Raw genomic sequence first — 18,304 nt, forward strand, 5'->3', positions numbered from 1 at the left:
TGGGTTGGTGCAAGTCCCTTGTGCCAGCCCAGTACTGTCACAAACATGCCATAAGGCACATGCCATAGGCAGGCCAAGCCCTGGAGGGGGTGGTGCCAGGATCCAGAATTTAGGATCCGCCCCACCCTGGGTGGCCTGGCCTGGCCTAGCATTAGGCTGCTTGGACCTGCGCCATCTCTTTAGGTGGTACAGATCCAAGTAGCCCAATTTGGGCTGCTGCCCTGCAACATGGGGCGAGGGGAAGTGATTCCCCCTACCTCAGGTTGTGCCATAGCCAGCCCCAACCCTGCGCTGGATACAGCACAGGCCAACCTGCCTGCCTGTTCCGGTGCAGATAAGTTGTGTAGAAAGGAGTTCAGTGACTACAGCTTCTCCCAACATAGAAGTGTGGTGGCAGATGAAAGTGCATCTGCTTTAATTCTGCTGAATGCATAGCAATTAAACAGTGGCAGAGCTTTGTTCTATATAAAATCCAACAAGAATGTGTCCTAACCACAGCTGGAGGGAATCAAGCTAGTGTGGTAAGAGCCCGCAGAATGTTAGATTATCACAGAGGATGGAAGAAAGGATGGGAAGCAGGTTTTGCAGAGGAGGCACACTCTACACTTTAGGGATCCTAGGATGACATAGCCAAATCTGGATTCCTTTGAGCCCTCTGAACATCTCCCATTTCTGTAATGTATACATAAAGTCTTAGTTGACCGTTGTCTAGCTCACACGGCACATGAACTACAAGAGGGGAACCTGCATGTGATACAATCATTTATCTTCAGTATCTCTAGCTCAGTATCTTCTTTGTAGTGCTAAACGCATGTGGTGGAGGGGCACTCCATTTGAATCAAGACAACACTGCTAGGGAGGCTATCCCTCCCGCCCGCCCCCCATTTCCCCAGTGGAAACTACCTTTTCTTTCTGAAGATAGTATTATCCACGGAAGAAAAAAAGGCAACAAATACAATATGGGAACATATCTTTTTTTTCTAAAGTCTACAGCTAATATCAGCTTTGGGCAGGGGGAGAAAAAGTTAACCCTACCCCAGTGCCATGACCAAATGCAAATCAGACCCATATCTCCAGCTGGCTGCTTTTAAGATTAAAGGAAAATGCAGCTCTTACAATCATCAAGGATCAATTCTGTCATGTATAGTTGGGTCCTTAAATAAAATGTTTGGGTTGAGCATGTATTTCTTCAACACCCATTCACCTATTTGTTTAACCCATTCACATAAAGCAGCGGTGAGTGCTGGGTCTGTTTTTAGTATCAAAAGGAGCACATGGGGCAAAACCACTATCCCCTTTCACTACACTCAACTGCTTTAAGCCATTTCTGCCCAAAGTTGTATATACGCAACAGGGACCAAATGTACTACACCTGTAGGCCAGGCAAAAATGGGTTAAGCATTTTTTTGCCCTACCCTGTTCACTTTTGGTATTGGAGTTAGGCTAAGGGAAACTCTAAAACCAGAAGAGCTCATCAAAGTAAGACGAGCAAATTTTACTCATCTCCGCATGTATTACTTTTGGTGTAAAATGCAAATGCACACGTCCACTTTATAGTGGAACAGGGGAAGCATGTGTTTAACAAAGGTGGTTGCCCTGTATGCTGAGCTTGGCCCTCAGTGACAAGAGTAAAAGCGCTTTAGCAGGATTCAATGAAATTGTTGCCAATATGAATACAGAAATTAAAGCAGACACTAGGAGGCAGCAGAGGGTAAGGGATGAATTCTTGTAAAACTGAAAATGCACACAGTTTTGTAAGTCACACACAATAACGTTTTGTCAGTCATGCTGGGGCTGCACAGTAGACTGTGGGAATCACAGGGTGAGTGTAGGTCATGTAGAATACACAATACACAAGCACCAAGAAGTAATTTTATCTTTCTAGTATTGCTTCTTGATCTCTCGGTTATGATGGGGTGGCCAATACATGTATTGTAGGGCCACCCCGTACTCCAGATGGTAGTCCAAGGGCTGGAAGTGTATCTTGTCTCAGGAGAGCTCCTCACAAGAGGTCAGCCATGACAGTATAGCTTGTGCTTCCATCTAGTTGTTATTGCTTCCCAGTTACAGAGCATATGCCTTAAGCTACAGCTTTACAATTATGTACATGTGTATGTAAGCACTACTAGGCTCATGTTACATAAAAAATTAAACAGATGTTCATTTTTAAAGTTATGCCAAGTTGTTTTTTACATTACAATATTTTTCTGTTCTTTAGAAAAGTTATAGTGGGAGAGGGGGAACAAATAATGGGGCCCTTTCAATAGCAGCACCCAGGCTATGGAATTCCCTCCCTGGTGAGGCTCAATCAGCTGCATCACTGCCAGCTTTAAAAAGGACAGCTGAGACCTTTCTGTTGCACTTTTTTTTTTTGTTAATAATTATGCTGCTTTTCTGTACTTTAATGTTTTGCATGGCATTGACTGCTATTCTGTTTTTAGATAATTAGAATTATATATTGATGGATTCTTTGTTTTAAAACTTGACTATCTCTTTAATAGGACAGAATAGCAGCAAACAAACATTTTTTAAAAATAAACAAACAGAACAAATATTTACTACACCTTGATCATATTTTGATTGGGCCACCAAAGGCAAATTAAATTGCCCTTCCACAGAAAGGGGGCTGGATGCAGCCTACCAACTTCCTATCCCTGGTTCTATAGCAATGAATCTCACTGAGTGGCCGTTTATAAGAGATCTCTCCCAACATATTTCACAGGGTTGCTATGAAGATAAAATTCAATTAATTTGATACGTTGAGCCTTTCCAGCTACAATTACATCCTTTTGTCCTTTTTTTGCTATAGGAACCAGATACAAGGCATTGCCTGAAGAGTAAAGAACAAATCTTTTATTGATTAGAAAAAAAGAAAAGAAAAAGAAATCTGAACAACTGTATAAAAATTACAAAAACAAAATCAAACATTGACAAATAAATATGGAAGATATTATCTCCTATATACATGGGGGGGGGGGGGGGACAAGCCTGGCACTCAGCCATCTGGGATCCACAAAAGACAGCCAACTCCAAGCCCAAACTCAAATGAAATTTCATGAAATTGGGTGACAAGCAAAGGAATCAGTCTTCAATACTAGACATGGGAAAGAGATGCTGGAGAAGATGGGAAAAGTCTTAGAGACATGGGCATCCTCTTAACGTTTTGGACTGACTCATTAAACCCAATTTTGTTACAGCAGTGGATAAAACTATAGGCTGGCACCTGCGGAAGGGGAATAGCTTAGAGAAGAAGCAAAACCAGAAGCCTCATCACCAGTTTAAGCACATACTTTGCATTTCCCTCTCTGCCTTTTTCACTCCTTCACTCAGCTGCACTGCCCAAACATAAGGAAACGGTCCAAACTCCGTAGGCCACTGTACTTTGATATTCTTAGAGGGGTAGCAGGTCTAGCCCAAAGATCAAGCACTGCTGAGAGGAGAATGGTCTTCACCCACCCGACCCAATTCGATTCCACTTCATTCACTTTGTGCCTGGTATGCAACAGTAGCAGCAGCCTGGCTCTGGGATCCTTGCACCTTGCCATTCACCACCAGCAGAAGAGGGGTCTCCACCCGGAGGCCAGAGAAAGTAAAACTCTGGAAGGGAAGAAAAAACTTCAGTCAAATCATAATGACCTGTTCACACTAAACTCTACTGAGTATAGTGTAATCAGTAATAGGGAAAGGATTTATATACTTATTTTGGCTACTGAAACAAAGTTTTGTTAGTGTAACAAAAAGCCCTACATGTCTATCTAGTGTCACATAAGGCCTACATGTCACATAAGGTCTACATGTCTATCTTGCCCTATGAGCAAGTCATAATTCCAAAAGAGGAAAATATGCAGAGGTCTGGGGAAATATCACAGCACACTGGATGCAACCCACATGCCTGACACTGCTTACCGCTGCTTTAGACAATTCCTAATATTTCTACATTCACGTATGTGTTGGCTACCCATTCAAATGCTTGCATTATGCCTTTAGGAATTTCTGAATACATCAGATGTAGGGCAAGAGGGCATGGACTGGCAAGAGGGAAGGAGAGTGCAGATTCAAAGGAGAGCGCAGTCTGTATTCACCTTTCCTTGATGTTGGATATGATGGTGCCGAAGGTAAGGCTCAGGGATAGCCACTGAGTCCCCAATCAGAACCCCCCAGCTCTGTGCCATATTGTAAACAGTAACAGCAAAACAGGGGCCCTCGGGGGAGTCCGTCAAGCCAAATGTGCTGCCAGCAAAGAAAAAAAAACAACCATTAGTCAAATGCTCAGTGAGGCTGGTTGGATAAGAAGGACAATCAAAATATGGGCAAGATAGATACTGGTTGTGACTTATACAGCTCTAAAACAGATTGGAAGTTACGTGTTTTATGGACTGACTACAGCACGCATTGGACACTATATATGCTGGGCAGCCCAATTTTAGCCTGTGCTGGAAGAGACTGTATCCAGTGCAGGGTTGGGGCTGGCTGCAGCACAACCCAGGGCAAGGTGAATCAATTCCTCTTCTGCTAGGTTACATGGCAGTGGCCCGAATGAGAACAGTAGGATCTACGCCACCTAACGAGGTGGCACAAATCCGAGCAGCCCAGCCCCAGGCCAGGTCGCCTGGGATGATGGTTAGGATCCAACCCAAGTGCCAGATCCTGGCACCACATCCCTCCTAGGCCCAGTCCGCCCACTGGCCCACCCGCCTCCCATCCTCCGCCCACCCTAAAACACCCTCATTCTGCCCGTCCCCCACCCTCCCCATACCACCATGTCGGTTGAGGCAGGCCGGTGCACACTTAACTGTCCACAGGTGCAACAGGGCCAGATTTGGCCTCCAGAGACTGACGCATGACCAGGTACTGGCTCACCTCCTCCCACGGTGGCATAGAAATGCCTTACAGCACTGTTGCGACATCTGGAGGCCAGCACAAGGGACATGCACCGACCTAGGGCACACTATGAATTGCGCGCTAAGTTCAATTTAGCTTGCTTTGTTACCAGACGCATGCAAACACCTGCACTTGATAATTTCTCTCTGCAGGAGTTGCCTTTTCCTGGATGTGCACCAACGCCCAAGTCTGAAGACATTTCAAAATCAATACAAGTCCTTTCCTTAGGAAATGAGGAATGTAGATAGGTAGGTGGGAAAAATTTAATTGTAAACATATTAATTTTATAATTTTTAAAATAAAGATGGATACCTAGCCCCACCCTCGAGGTTAGGGCAGGAGTTTTCACAAATAATGAGAATAGACAGATAATACTAAAGTGGTAGGAAAATACTTAGATAGATATTGATTCCAGCAAAGGAAAGATATATGGGATGGTCAAGACACTCACAAGGGCACTTTCTCTTCTGTGGTGATGCTGAACAGCACTTTGCCCAATATCACAGCACCTGCATTAACTCCAGGCTGCAAGGCACTCAGGGCCCGCTGCTCCAGCTCCACTTTCTGACCTGAAGGGCCCTGGTAGCGCCCATCACCACAAGGGCCCAGTTGGGAGGGGCGCAGACTTCCCAGCATGCTTTGCAACTTCTTGCCTTTCACCTTTCCCTGTGAGGGAGAAAGCAGAAGAGCTGGTCACTGTTAAACGCTGTCCTGTAAGAACAGAGCAGTGGAGAGACAAGGAGAGAAGTCTTACTGCGGTAATACCTTGTTTTCAAGGAGGCATGTGAGCCTCTTTAGGAAATCTAAGAGCTGCTGCTCACGTTGATGTGGTTCTGGCCAAGCAGGATCAAGGGCTGCAGCCCGTGCAAAACCCTCCAGAGCTTCCATGTAGTTTTCTTCATATTGATAGAGCTGCCACAGAAGAACAAAGCACAGGATGACAGGTTAGAGCAGGTAGAACAATAATCCAAGGCTCCTGTGAACCGAAAGTTCTCGTATTTTAACTAAGGAAGGAATGGGGAAAACAGAACAAAGAGTCAAGTCTTGGGTCCTATTTCTCGTCAGGCTGGGGCGGGGGGAGGCTGCAACGCTTAATGCATCTGAGGATTGTAAGAAAGACTGGAATAATGGGCAATATTCTCCCAATTCCAAGCTTCTTCTCCTTCCTACAACCACACCATGCTGCCTCCTTGAAACTATTACTCCCACCTACTACTTTCCACAGAAACCCAAGTCTTCTCATATGTAAGAATCTTTCATATTAAAAATTACAAATAGTTGACTCCTCCAGTTAAAAACTCTCCTCTTCCAGCTTAGGCCATATGTCATTATGTGGGCAGGAGAATTCAGCCATAGCTAGGCTCTCAGCAGACTGGCCAGGAACAAAAAGGGATAGATGCTGTTTGACTGCCTTGCTGGTGTCTATGTATGCACTTGAAGAGTACCAGCTGCCATCCACGGATCCATCCCAGCTTCCTGATTGGTCAAACATCAATTACTTTTCTGCTACACTATGCCCCTTCCCACACTGCAGTGATTTTCAACCACTGTGCTGCAGCACCCTGGTGTGCCATGGGAGTTTGAAGGAGGGTAATTTATTAGTAGGGTCATTGGGGGATGTGAGCCGTCTGCCAGCAGCGTGATGTGCCGTGTTAATTGTCAAAAAACCAATGGTGTGCCTTGATAATGTTAGCACCTCAACATTTTGCAATCAGTTTGAAAATCAATGCCACACTGTCTACTCACCGTGGCTCGATTGAGATGCAAATCTGGATTACATGATGCAGTAGGGTCCACCTTCTCCTGCAGAAAAGAGACCAAGCAAAGACTGTGAGCATCCAGTACCTAACGAGCACTCTTACTGCCTCAATAACCTTCTCCAAGCCACACATTCATTGGCATTTGTAGCCTGCCCTATCTCAGGGCTGCAGGCAAATCAGCAGTAATTTTATGTAAAAGACAGAGATTCCCATCCACTCACAATCTAAGAGCAAGAGCAAATATTCATAAATGACCCAGAGGTAAGTCACTACAGATGACAGTCTTTTATTACCTCCAAATTTTCCTTTTGGCCTGGCTCACAGGATCACCCCCAGAAAAGCTACCCATCAGTAACTCATTCCCAACATCAACTGGTTCACATGTTTACATGTACACCAGGTGACTTTAAAAAAATCATTGCATAAACTGCAAACATAAAGATTAACCCTGCTAATCCATACCAAGCAATTGTGGCCTTCATTTTTTCTGCTGTTTTCCCTATGCCTGTGTTTCTGGTATGGCACAGCAACTGAGCAAAGTAGCAAAGCAAAGCAAAGCAAATATCCACTTGGTGGATATCCTCACACAAGGCATATTTACAAAATCTAGGTTTGCTCAGTCCATCATCTCTAAATAAGCTCAGATGCTAACGAACAAGAGAGAATCCATGTCATTCTCATGCCATATGTGGGCTTCCCTGAAACATCTGGTTGTCAACTATCAGAACATGATGCTGAACCAAAGGGATCACAACAGCTCTTACTTTAGGGAAGGCTGCAATATGTATCTCTCATTCTAGACTCAGAATACATCTATGAAGGAAGTTAGACCAAGAGAGAAGATGTGCCCAGGTAACTCAGGCTGCAAACCTATGTGCACCTTCCTGGGAGTAAGCCTCATTGAGTCAACGGGTCTTAATTCTGAGTTGCCATGCAAAGGATTGTGCTGTCAATGTTTTATGCTAAAGCAAGAACTTTAGGTTTCCAACACCCAAACCCAATACATAGTGTGGGATACTACACAACACCAGCTATTTTTACCTCAACTCCTTAGCAATACAGAATCATCTACAGAGGTTGAACCAGGCCCACCAACCCCTCTTCCCCATGTCATAGACTCCTGTAGAGTTCCTTCCAGCACCTACTGCTTGGGCATAGGCACTCAGCGCCTGCTGTGAGATCTTGGGGTTCTGCCCTGAGTTGAAGAACAAGGAGAGGTAGGCATTGCCCAGAACATCTGTGGAACACACAGAGAGGAGAATTAGCAAGTTCCATTCCAATTTCCTTCCTTCCTATAGTCCACTCCATAAAGGATGGCTAAAGAGGGTATTGCAGACTTACACCAAGAGCGGCCATCACGCACATCCATCTGCACTGCTAATTTGGCCTGCCGCACACTGTCCATCACGTTATTTGCATGCTCCTCTGTGGAATTGGTGCGCAACTGCCGTAACACCATAGAAAGATTCTGGAGGGAGGCCTTGTTTTTGCACTGAAGATAAGAAGAGAGGGGAAATAAGACATGGACATTCAGCTAAAATTAAGATCTGCAAGACAAAACTTGCACAATAACATCATCCTCTGTCTTGCTAAGACTCCAAGCTGACCATTCTCACTTCTCAAGAGGGATATTCTCTTCAGAAGAGGGAGTATTTACTTGATCTCCTATAGATTAATATGAAAAAGTCCCAAACAGTTCCACCACTTCCTTCAGATAGGATTTATAGGAGACTTACATGACTGAGTGCTCCAGAAAAGCAGGTATGGGCAGCAGACACATCACCCTTTTTCCAGTAAACCTCCCCTAACTGGTTCCAAGCTTCCACCAGTTCTGGATCCAGCTTGACAGCCTTAGAGAGCAGCTCTTCAGCTTCGGTATTATAATCTGGAGACACATTCAAAGCCTTCCCCTTCAGCATCAGTGTATGAGCTCTTCCCTCAGGCAGGCCTGTAAGCAAGAGAGAAAAAAGGATGCCAAATTTGCACCAGAGGCCTATGCAAACCACATAACATTATACAGGATGTTCAGAGGATGAGATGACCCAAAGCCTACAGCAGGATTTGTTTCAGTTGACAGCACTGTGTGAACTGTACTGAATTGTTCAGAAAAAGCTATAGAACACTTTAGATCAGGGATGTCAAACATCAGGCCTGGACGCCAGATGCGGTCCATGGAAGCTCTTTATCCGGCCCTCAGGCTCTCCCAGAACCACCATCAGCTGCTCTCAGCTGCTGAGCTGTGACTGCTAAAAAAGTAGCCCACATGATAACTGGATACTCCCATATCTTGAAAATATCAAGATTTGCCTATTTCTCTTCTATCATTTGCTGCTAATGAGTTCCTAAGTGACAAGAAAGTGCTTATTTCTGGTCATGACTTGCTTAATGACATCACTTCATGCTTAATGATATCACTTCCAGCCCTCAGCAGGCACCATGAATGCTATTTGGGCCATTGTATGAAATGAGTTTGACACCCCTGCTTTTGAAGGTGTGAGAGGAAGGGCAATGCTGCATAGTATATAAGATAAAGGGGATACAAGTAGGAATTACCTTCTATTGTTTCCATCTGCTGCAGAGTCCTCTCCATCTCCTCTCGTACATCCTGCTGCTTTTTTCCAGCATCCTCCACACTGTGGCTCTCAAAATAATGGTCTCGGAAATGGTAGAGTTGGTCAACCAGCTCCTACCATGAAGGTGCCAAACAGGAAGTGTTACCATCAGACCAAAACACAATCCATTAGAATAGGAAGTTAACACATTCCATTCAGATGGAAAGAAACATATAACCAGGAGCACAGCTTTACTGAGTCAGATCACAAATGTATTGATATAGGTACGCTGAATGGTGATTGAGATATACCAAAAGCAGCATTTGAGAAACAAGGGTGTATTGTAACTATTAGGGATTACTTGGGTCTCTGTATGGTATTATTTCCTTCCAGCACCACAGTTTAGTTAATTATGGGAAGAAGAATGGTTTTACTTAAGACCTATAAACTGTTTCCAAAGGTTCTGAAATTTAAGAAGTAATAACAATGGGAGAGATTGCACTTGAGTATGAGTGGAGTGGTTTTCGTCTCACCACTAAGCAGGCCTGTCCCCTGGGGAGGGCAGCTGGGATGGCTACATCTCCCAGTAATGCCTTAGCTCAACACTGCCCTTTCCTCCATGTTTCTTTTACTTTTCTGTACCCCTCTTTCTTTTTCATTCCAGGGAGGAGCAGAGGAGGCAAGAAGGTGAACAGAGAAGGGAGCCCCCATACTGATCTTCTGCTGCCTGAAGATCAGAAGTGGTGATAGAAGCACAGGGAAGGACTGGGGCTGGTCTGCGCCTGTTTCTGTAGCAAAACACTGGAGGCGGAGTAGAGTCAGGCAGAAGGAGGAACAATCCTATGCATGTCAGTTCAGTTTATTTCAATGGGACCTACTCCTAGATTAGTGTGCATAGGACTGGGTCTTCAGGCAAGGAAAGCAGCAGATGGAGTTCTGCCCAATGTTAAAAGTAACAATCTCATGATTTGCCAACTCTTATGCCCTTTAAATATCAGAATGCATTAAGGACTCCCACAGACTGAAGTCTTGTTTCATGCAGCCTCCTCTGAGCTTACATATACTAAATGAGAGAGAAATCTCTCCTAATAGACTAAGCACAAAGATCTGCATGGGGGGTGGGGAATGTAAAGTACAGGTTGAGTACCCCTTCTCCGGAATTCCAAAATATGGAACTTTTTTGAGTGCCAACATGACTTCATTTTTTTTAACTTTTTTTTTTACCTAAAGAAGTAAAATCACAAATTGTGTTTCATGCACAAAATTATTTTTAAAATTATATAAAATTAACTTCAGGCTATAAGAGGTATGACACATAAATGAATTTTGTGTTCTCTCATTATGTATATGTAAGTATTCCAAAATATGTAAAAATCTGAAATTCAAAATACTTCTCGTCCCAAGCACTTTGGGCAAGGGATGCCTAATCTATATTTTAAATTTCTGGCTGTTGCAGTGATTTATAAAAATTGCTTATTTAAAATAGCATTTTGTGTATATACTACCTCATAAGATATGGGTGCCTTATGAAACTTCCCATATTACAAGCCTCCCCCCCCCCTATTTTTTCCTACTTTGCTTCCTAACTAGTGATATTTTTGAAAGTTTCTGGGGTTCAGGTTAGGTTAGAAACCTAGCCTTCAGAGCTAGAATCATGTGCAGGTCTACTCAGAAACTTGCAAAAATATCAGACTTGCTTCCTTATTAGTTGTGACCACACTGCACAGCACAACTATGCCCTCGGGTGCAGAACCTGAAAATTGTGCTCCTGGACTCGAGGAAAAGTGACTGAGGAACAAATTAGACAGATTAAGGGAGGGGGGAGAGCGATCAGGTGTTGGCATCTTCCTGCTCTCTTATCAGCAAAAGGAAAACTGCTGTCCTGCTTTGCTGATTCCTCCTTGGTTTCTCAATGTTGCTAGGTTTCTGTGCTTGTGCACGTGCATCCTGGCAGTTAAAACATTTGCACAGAGCAAGCAAAGAGTTCTTGTGCGTCTCTGCAAGCCTTGCAAAAAGTCTGGTGTTAGAGCCCAAGCCTATGCATGCCTACTCAGAAGTCCCATTACAGTCAGTAGGGCTTACTCCCAGGTAAGTGTGGACAGGATTGCAGCCTTACGATACCTTGATTTTGGTCGTACTCAAAACAAAGGCAAACTAGCAACACAGCAAAACCCTTCGCTCGCCCTACCTGTAAGCTCTGCAAAGCCTTCTGGTTATCCTCTTCTTCCTCAGCCATGATAGCTCCTTCCCCTTCTTCCTTTCCTGCTATTCTCTTACAACCACACAGGTCCCGACGAGCCCACAGGGACACCTAATGGCCTGGAGGCCACATGACAATACAAGTGCGGCATAAGACATCATGCCTCAATTGGTTCAAGTGTTTCTCAACCAGTAGTACAAGTACCACCACTGGTATTTGAGGTGGTGTCTGGTGGTGCTTGCAGAACTCCTGGACACCTGCCACCCAGCAGCAAGGCCAGGAATTTGACACAACAAACATTCAGGGCAACAAACATCCTGGGTATACAGAGCTCCAAAGCATGTTTTTCCATGCTTGAAAAAGCCTTCCTGTCCACCTTAAGCTTCTTACTGGTGTTTGTCACATTGCATCTGGTCTCCCAACCCAGAAGTAACTGGCAATGTCATCTCCACTTATTTCCAGTGGTACTTTGAATAGGTGGACTATGTGAAATGGTACAGCGGAGAACAAACATTGAGAAACACTGCTCTAGCAAGCAAATTCCCTCTCTGTTTTCCAACTGACACCTGATGCTCAGTCTGCATCAGGCAGGATGCTTGGTTTTTGCTTCTCTTTTAATTTACAAACTTTCCCACTTCTGCAGACTAAGAAGTGCTCCAAATATGTACAGAAATGACCACCTTGTCTGGGGATGGCCTAATTGTGCTTAAAAATTGAAGGCTGGGCTCTCACCCACCCAGGGTGACCAAATACTGTACAATGGAGGACACAGTGCCTTTAGCAATTGTATAGAAGAGGGAATTTTGACAGGTGCAGCGCCACATGGAAGGGTTTAAATAGCTGAACCTGCCAAAATTCCAGCTTCTATGCAATGGTTATAGGCACTCCATTGTATCTGGTCTCCCTGCCATCCACCTGACTTGATTAGCAGGTTATACATCATACATGCAAGTGGTAGTGGTGATTCTAGTTGCAATGGCAGAGGCTACACTTGACATAGGCACTCCTTCCCAAGGGGAAATAAATCTAGCACTTCTAAAAGGCACATCAAGCTTTGAGTTACACTTACGGAGATGTATCCAAAGAAAGATGTGAAAAATCAGAGTCAAATGTGTCCTGCCTTTCTTACATCCCATTAATTTTAGGGTGGTATAGTGGTTTGGGAGGTGGACTTGGACCTAGATGATCCAGCTTCAAATCCTCCCTCAGCCATGAAGCTGCCTGGGTGACCTTGAGCCAGTCACGTTCTCTCAGCCTCACCTACCTCACAGAGTTGTTGTGCCCTTATAAAAATGTGAAAAATAAAATATAAAAAAAATAATTTCAATGAGACTAAGAGCCCAATCCTATCCAACCACTGCAGTCCTGGAGGTAAGATTCCTATACCTTGAGGAGTCCTGTGACTGCCTCCCCATGAAAGGATGCAGTGCATACCCCATTGGCACAGCTGCACCAGCCTTGAGCCCTAAGGTTGCAATTCTAGTCACACTTTCTTGGGAGTAAGCCTAACTGAACACACTAGAACTGAGTAACCTTAGTGGAGATGATGTCTGCACTTGCAACCTGTACCAGTGCAGCACCGGGGGGGGGGGGGGACCAAGGAGGAAAATATGGTTTAACTTCACTATAGAAATTCAATGTAAATCCCCACCCACTCATTGCAGGGAAGTGATTGGCTTTTCTTCTCAACCAATAGCAGGACTCCTACTTGTATTTCCTGGCCCGCCCAGGTGCTTCCTCCTCCTTTCTAAGCTGGTGACATAGATGTAAAGGTGGGTGAGCGTTGTACTTACGTGCATGTGAATCCATTCGTTATCGTGGAGTCATTCCTGCCATCTGTTCTTATTACTGTTTTGGGACGAATCCCTAGAGAGGGAGGGATTGAATGGCTAGAACATTAGCCACGGAATATTAATATTTTTAGAGGTTCTTGGTCTGTGTGCTGTGCCAAGAATTCTCCCATGCAAAAATCTCCATGGTAGTAATCAGCCGCCATGGTGGTTCTTTCCCTCTTAACTGTACATGTGCTTCTCTTTTCCAGACTGGAAGCAGGCTGAATATTGAGACAGGCATGTGATTTTTTGGGAGTGCAGCGGCACTGCTTATGTTAAGATGAAGAAGGGGCTTTCTTCTGGCCTGCCTGCTGGAGTCTTTAAGTGGGAATGTGCATTGTGACTCATGGGGTGGTGGTGGTGGTTGGAAGTCTGTAGATCTGTTTCTACTTTTGGGAGAAAAGAGTAATGTTTTGGTGGTCTAAATTAGGGTTAGGGGTGATCTAGGGCAGGGGCGGGCAAACATTTTAGCAGGAGGGCCACATCAGCTCTCTGATCATGGTTTGGGTTCTGGGTTGGGGGTCTTTGAGGGTTGCAAATAACCCCTGGGCTGGAATTTGCCCACCCCTGATTTAGGTTAATCGACAGTGTAACAGCTGGTCTCCTAAAGCTGGAGGGACCAGCCATTGAACAGTCCTTGATTGATGATTTTTTTCATGCATGAGGAATAAAGTTTGTTCCTGAACATTGGTGTGGCTTGTGCCAGCAGCAGTAGGAAAACAGCAACTACTTTAAATAGCAAAGAGCAGCTTGAGGGGTATTTGGACCTCTGTGGGGAGGAGCTCTTAAACTACAGACCCAAGCAGGCATTCCCTTCTAAGCCTTTACCTCTACTGTCCTGAAATTCTTCCCAGCTATTTTAGAACTTCTGAATCAATTTTTAATGCTCATCAAGTGGAGACATGCTTGTGTGCTCTGTTAATGCTTTTTTCCTTTTCTACAGACTGAAAAAAAAAAATGGAGAGACACTGTCTGAGGCATCTGTGTTCAAGCACTGATGTGTGCCTATGGAAGGCACCCATCTGGAGTAATTATCAAATATGTGTGTTCTGTGTGCTGAAAGGTAAGTTATAAGAACAGAAGTTCTGTGCTTTTGTTCTTGTAAAGATAGTGAAAGATGGTAATTCTGCACTTGACCAGCTTTATGCAATCCTATAAAAAGTTTATCTCAAAGTTGGCAAAAGTTATTGTAATAGAAAAATGTTTTAAAATGTGCTTTTCAGCCTTTATTGCATTTTAATTAGACAGTACTAACTTGTTGAGTGGTCTTGAGATGAGGAAATGTGTTCAGCTGTAACTTACTGACTTTTTTTGTAGATCATGGATTTGGAGGTGAATGAAGACCAAATTTTCCTACTACACTTCTAAAAGGAGCAGCTGTATTGCAGGGTGGACTAAGCAAATTACAGAAATGCCTTGAACTAGAGGAGCTTGGTCTCTGGTAGTGAGGAAAGGTATGAGTTTCTCCTCTTAAAGTGAGAAATTATTGCACACTGATTTTATTGAGTATGGGTGGGAAGTGTGAAGAGGACTTTGGAGAGTCTGCTATGATGAGCTGCATGTTATGTCCGTGTTTCACCTGAATTAACCCTGATTAAACACATGCCCTGAGCTGACTTTTCACTCTCTGCACAGTAGTTGTTCCCACGAACTGCTGATGGTGGCTGCATCTATAGTTCAAGGACCTTTCTCATTTTAGAGACAAAGGTAATGTTTGATAGAGGTGGCAGCTTTCCTAAGAGTGTTAGGTAGGGTTCTCAGAAGGCTTGGTGATATATACAATTAAAGCTTGCAAATAATATCTTCTAGACTAGATGCTACATCAGATTACAGTGTCTGGCCCTTCCTTGCCTCTCCAGTGTAGTATGAATGAATTCCTTTGAGTTAAAAGTCACATGAAAATTTATGTTTACAATGCCTCATCTGTAAAGGCCCATTTATACAGTCGGAGCATCCTTTTTATGCTGCAGTCAAGCGGTGGACATGCATGTGTGAATGAGTCCTGTGCCTCAATGGAGGATTGAATTTTTCACTGTCAATTTATGTATGGAACTTTCTTGAAGGAAGCCTGACAGTTGGTTGTCATGGGGTGAGAATTGTGCTTTCTACAGCAGAATGGAGAACAAGAACCAGTTTCTGAAAATTGCTTTCTTGGAGGTTGGTGTATGGGGTGTACCTTACTTGGTAAGGTGCTAAAGAGATGCAATTTCTGTTTTTATAGCAATGGAGACTCTGAAGAGGCAAGAAGATACTTGATGCTTTTGACCCATCAAGGAAAAGTGTATGTATTGAGACCTTTCCTTTATAACTCTCAGGACACTAAATCATTAACTTTGTAAACTACTTAACCTTGGATAGAAAGATCTAACATGGCAGGGCGTGCAGAGTTATGAATGAAAACTGTTATAGAGAGTGCTGGGCACAGTTCTAAAGTCTAAAGAAATTGGGTTGCTGTAAGAAGAGGGAGGTTAATGTGTTGGGAGATGGGAGGGCACCAGCTTTTCAGGTACTGAATGAACTTGATGTGATACTGCCTGATGACCGTTCCTCTCACTGTCCCAAGTCTTGTGCAGTGGGATTTTGTGTCATCAAATAGTAAAGGTGGCCTTTCTTCACTCAGGGTGCATTTGGATAGATTTGGCTGTCCTTTGGCACTTCCTGAACTTTGCGGGGTCACACATCCTCAGAAATAGTCTGAACTGTATTGGAGGTAGCGGGTATTCTGGTGTAGGATCTAACTGATACGCAATCTGTGAATAGGTACCCTGATGGGTTGTTCTCTTGTGGGCTTGAATTAACCATGCTTGTCTTAATTCTCTCAAGCAGCTTGAATTTGCATCTCTACATTTCTAAATTTTGTTTTTTCCCCACAGGACTGTTGGAGTTTTGACTATTTCTCCTGGAAAAGACGTTGTACAGAAGATGGGCACTTGCCATAACATCTCAAAGCAAGATAATGGATTCTTGCACTCATTGTGGGTGTATTATATATTATATATAATATATATTATATATCCAATAAAGTGCTTATTTAAATAAAATTATTCTTCAGGATTCATCTTTAATAGTTCACACAATATTTTTTCCCAAGTCATAAATGATGTTGGTCAATTTTCCAAGAATATCTAAGAACAAAAATATTTGAGTCCTACAGGTCTCCATCAGGCAGATGGTAAAGAGAAGCTAGGGTGGGCATGTTGCATGAACTTGATGGTCTGCAGGTTGTAAAATCTGGACAAGCCTGCAAAAAACCCTTAGAATGAACCTTTAAAAGTTGTGGGACCATTTGTACACACAAACAAAAAGCCATTGACTCTGCCTTCTGCCATATTACAGTCTCTGTAGGCTTGAACTTGCAACTTTCAAAGCTAATATTTTGGAGGAAGGGCTAAGAGGTAGAAGCAGCAAAGTAGGAATTAAGGTGTTACACTAGTGCAAAAGTCATTTGAAGCCAAAGTACTTTTCATAGGTAGCCAAAGTATAGTTCTTTGTAACTGGTCTTCTTTTTAGAGAATTTCAGATGGCCACTAGCATGGAGACAACTGACAAATTGGTTGTTGGACAGGATCCTAATTCATACTTAGAAGTTTTTCTAATTCTAATTTGGTTGATTGTTGGGGAACAGCAGTATTCCCAAGAGGGCATTAACAATGTGGGCTGTTCAACTTGTTCTGTAGGTTTTTGTAGACCACAACAAGTCCCATGGTAGACTGCTCTAGTAGGTTGGACTTGCTTGTCTGGAATGAATCATTTGTGAATGTTTTCCAAATAGTATATTTTCCAAATCAACTAATTGAAAGGGAGCCATGACTTGTCACCATGAAACACACATCAAGTGGTGATGGATCTCCACTCTTAAGGTTGAAAGCCCTTTGATACAACCAAGTACAGTTTTCATTATTGATCTCAGTCTGCTAGAATTTACTGTAAGGCTGTAAAAACCCTGCTAACTGGGCACTTCAAGTAGGTGCTCCTCTTTTATTTAGCAGGGGGAGAGTAACTGGCCCACTTCACCCCAGCAGTGTCTTTTCTAGTGGTTGTCTGCTGGTGTTGCATCTTTTTAGATTGTGAGCCCTTTTGGGACAGGGAGCCATTAGCTGTTTTTTTTCTGTAAAATGCTTTGTGAACTTCTTGTTCCTAAGGTTTGTTTTTAGGCAGTCCTAATCCCTTATGTTAGTGCTTTCCAGCACTAACATAAGAACAGCCCCACTGGATCAGGCCATAGGCCCATCTGCTCTAGCTTCCTGTATCTCACAGTGGCTCACAGAGACCTGCATCCTGGTGCCCTCCCTTGCATCTGACAGCCCATTTCTAAAATCAGGAGGTTGCACATACACATCATGGCTTGTAACTGGTAATGGAGTTTTCCTCAAGGAACTTGTCCAATCCCCTTTTAGAGGCGTCTAGGCCAAATGCCATCATCACATCCTGTGGCAAGGAGTTCCAAAGACCAACCACATGCTGAGTAAAAAAAATATTTTCTTTTGTCTGTCCTAACTCCCAACACTCGACTTTAGTGGATGTCCCCTGGTTCTGGTGTTATGGGAGAGTGTAAAGAGCATCTCTATCCACTTTATCCTTCCCATGCGTAATTTTGTAGGTCTCAATCATGTCCCCCCTCAAGTGCCTCTTTTCTAGGCTGAAGAGGCCCAAATGCTGTAGCCCTCTCTTAAGGATGGTGCCCCAGCCCAGTAATCATCTTAGTTGCTTTCTTTTGCACCTTTTCCATTTCCACTATGTCCTTTTTGAGATGTGGTGACCAGAATTGGATGCAGTACTCCAGGTGTGACCTTACCATAGATTTTTAACTGTGTTTTTATTTCTGTGTACCTGCCCTCTTGTAAGCTGCCTTGAGTCCCCTATAGGATAAAGGTAAAAATGCCATGAATAAATGTCAAAGTTCAGCTTATTTGTTTAAAATTTTACATATATAATTTAACATACATAGAAAGGTTAAAACTAGATATTATTTGACCAATACCGGGCTACTACAGCAGCATTCCCCCTTGCCAACATAAGATCTTCCTCCTTACATACTGAAGGATACTTATATATTGTGTATATATATATATTGACAAC

The 18,304-nt window shown here is 43.5% G+C and overlaps 1 protein-coding gene, 1 long non-coding RNA gene and 2 other non-coding genes across 4 annotated transcripts; 3 read left to right on the forward strand and 1 right to left on the reverse strand.

Moving 5' to 3' along the window:
- Positions 1–2,874: 2,874 nt before the first annotated feature.
- TTC5 (tetratricopeptide repeat domain 5) lies at positions 2,875–11,458 on the reverse strand. Its single transcript, XM_066628153.1, has 10 exons — positions 11,382–11,458; positions 9,195–9,327; positions 8,378–8,589; positions 7,983–8,133; positions 7,787–7,878; positions 6,628–6,684; positions 5,647–5,793; positions 5,333–5,547; positions 4,083–4,230; positions 2,875–3,597 (listed from the first exon to the last, which is right to left on the reverse strand). The coding sequence occupies exons 1-10, from the start codon at positions 11,427–11,429 to the stop codon at positions 3,478–3,480; spliced, it is 1,323 nt and encodes a 440-aa protein (XP_066484250.1). The 5' UTR covers positions 11,430–11,458; the 3' UTR covers positions 2,875–3,477.
- Positions 11,459–13,143: 1,685 nt separating this feature from the next.
- LOC136654231 (uncharacterized) lies at positions 13,144–16,266 on the forward strand. Its single transcript, XR_010794590.1, has 5 exons — positions 13,144–13,165; positions 14,169–14,288; positions 14,543–14,679; positions 15,447–15,506; positions 16,099–16,266. It is a non-coding gene; the product is annotated as an uncharacterized lncRNA (long non-coding RNA).
- On the forward strand, positions 14,765–14,843 carry LOC136654899 (small nucleolar RNA SNORD126). The gene has a single exon (XR_010794642.1). It is a non-coding gene; the product is annotated as a small nucleolar RNA SNORD126 (small nucleolar RNA).
- On the forward strand, positions 15,761–15,908 carry LOC136654894 (small nucleolar RNA SNORA79). Its single transcript, XR_010794638.1, has one exon. It is a non-coding gene; the product is annotated as a small nucleolar RNA SNORA79 (small nucleolar RNA).
- Positions 16,267–18,304: the final 2,038 nt, after the last annotated feature.

The sequence above is a fragment of the Tiliqua scincoides genome, chromosome 5, assembly GCF_035046505.1.
Source record: "Tiliqua scincoides isolate rTilSci1 chromosome 5, rTilSci1.hap2, whole genome shotgun sequence".
NCBI lineage: Eukaryota > Metazoa > Chordata > Lepidosauria > Squamata > Scincidae > Tiliqua > Tiliqua scincoides.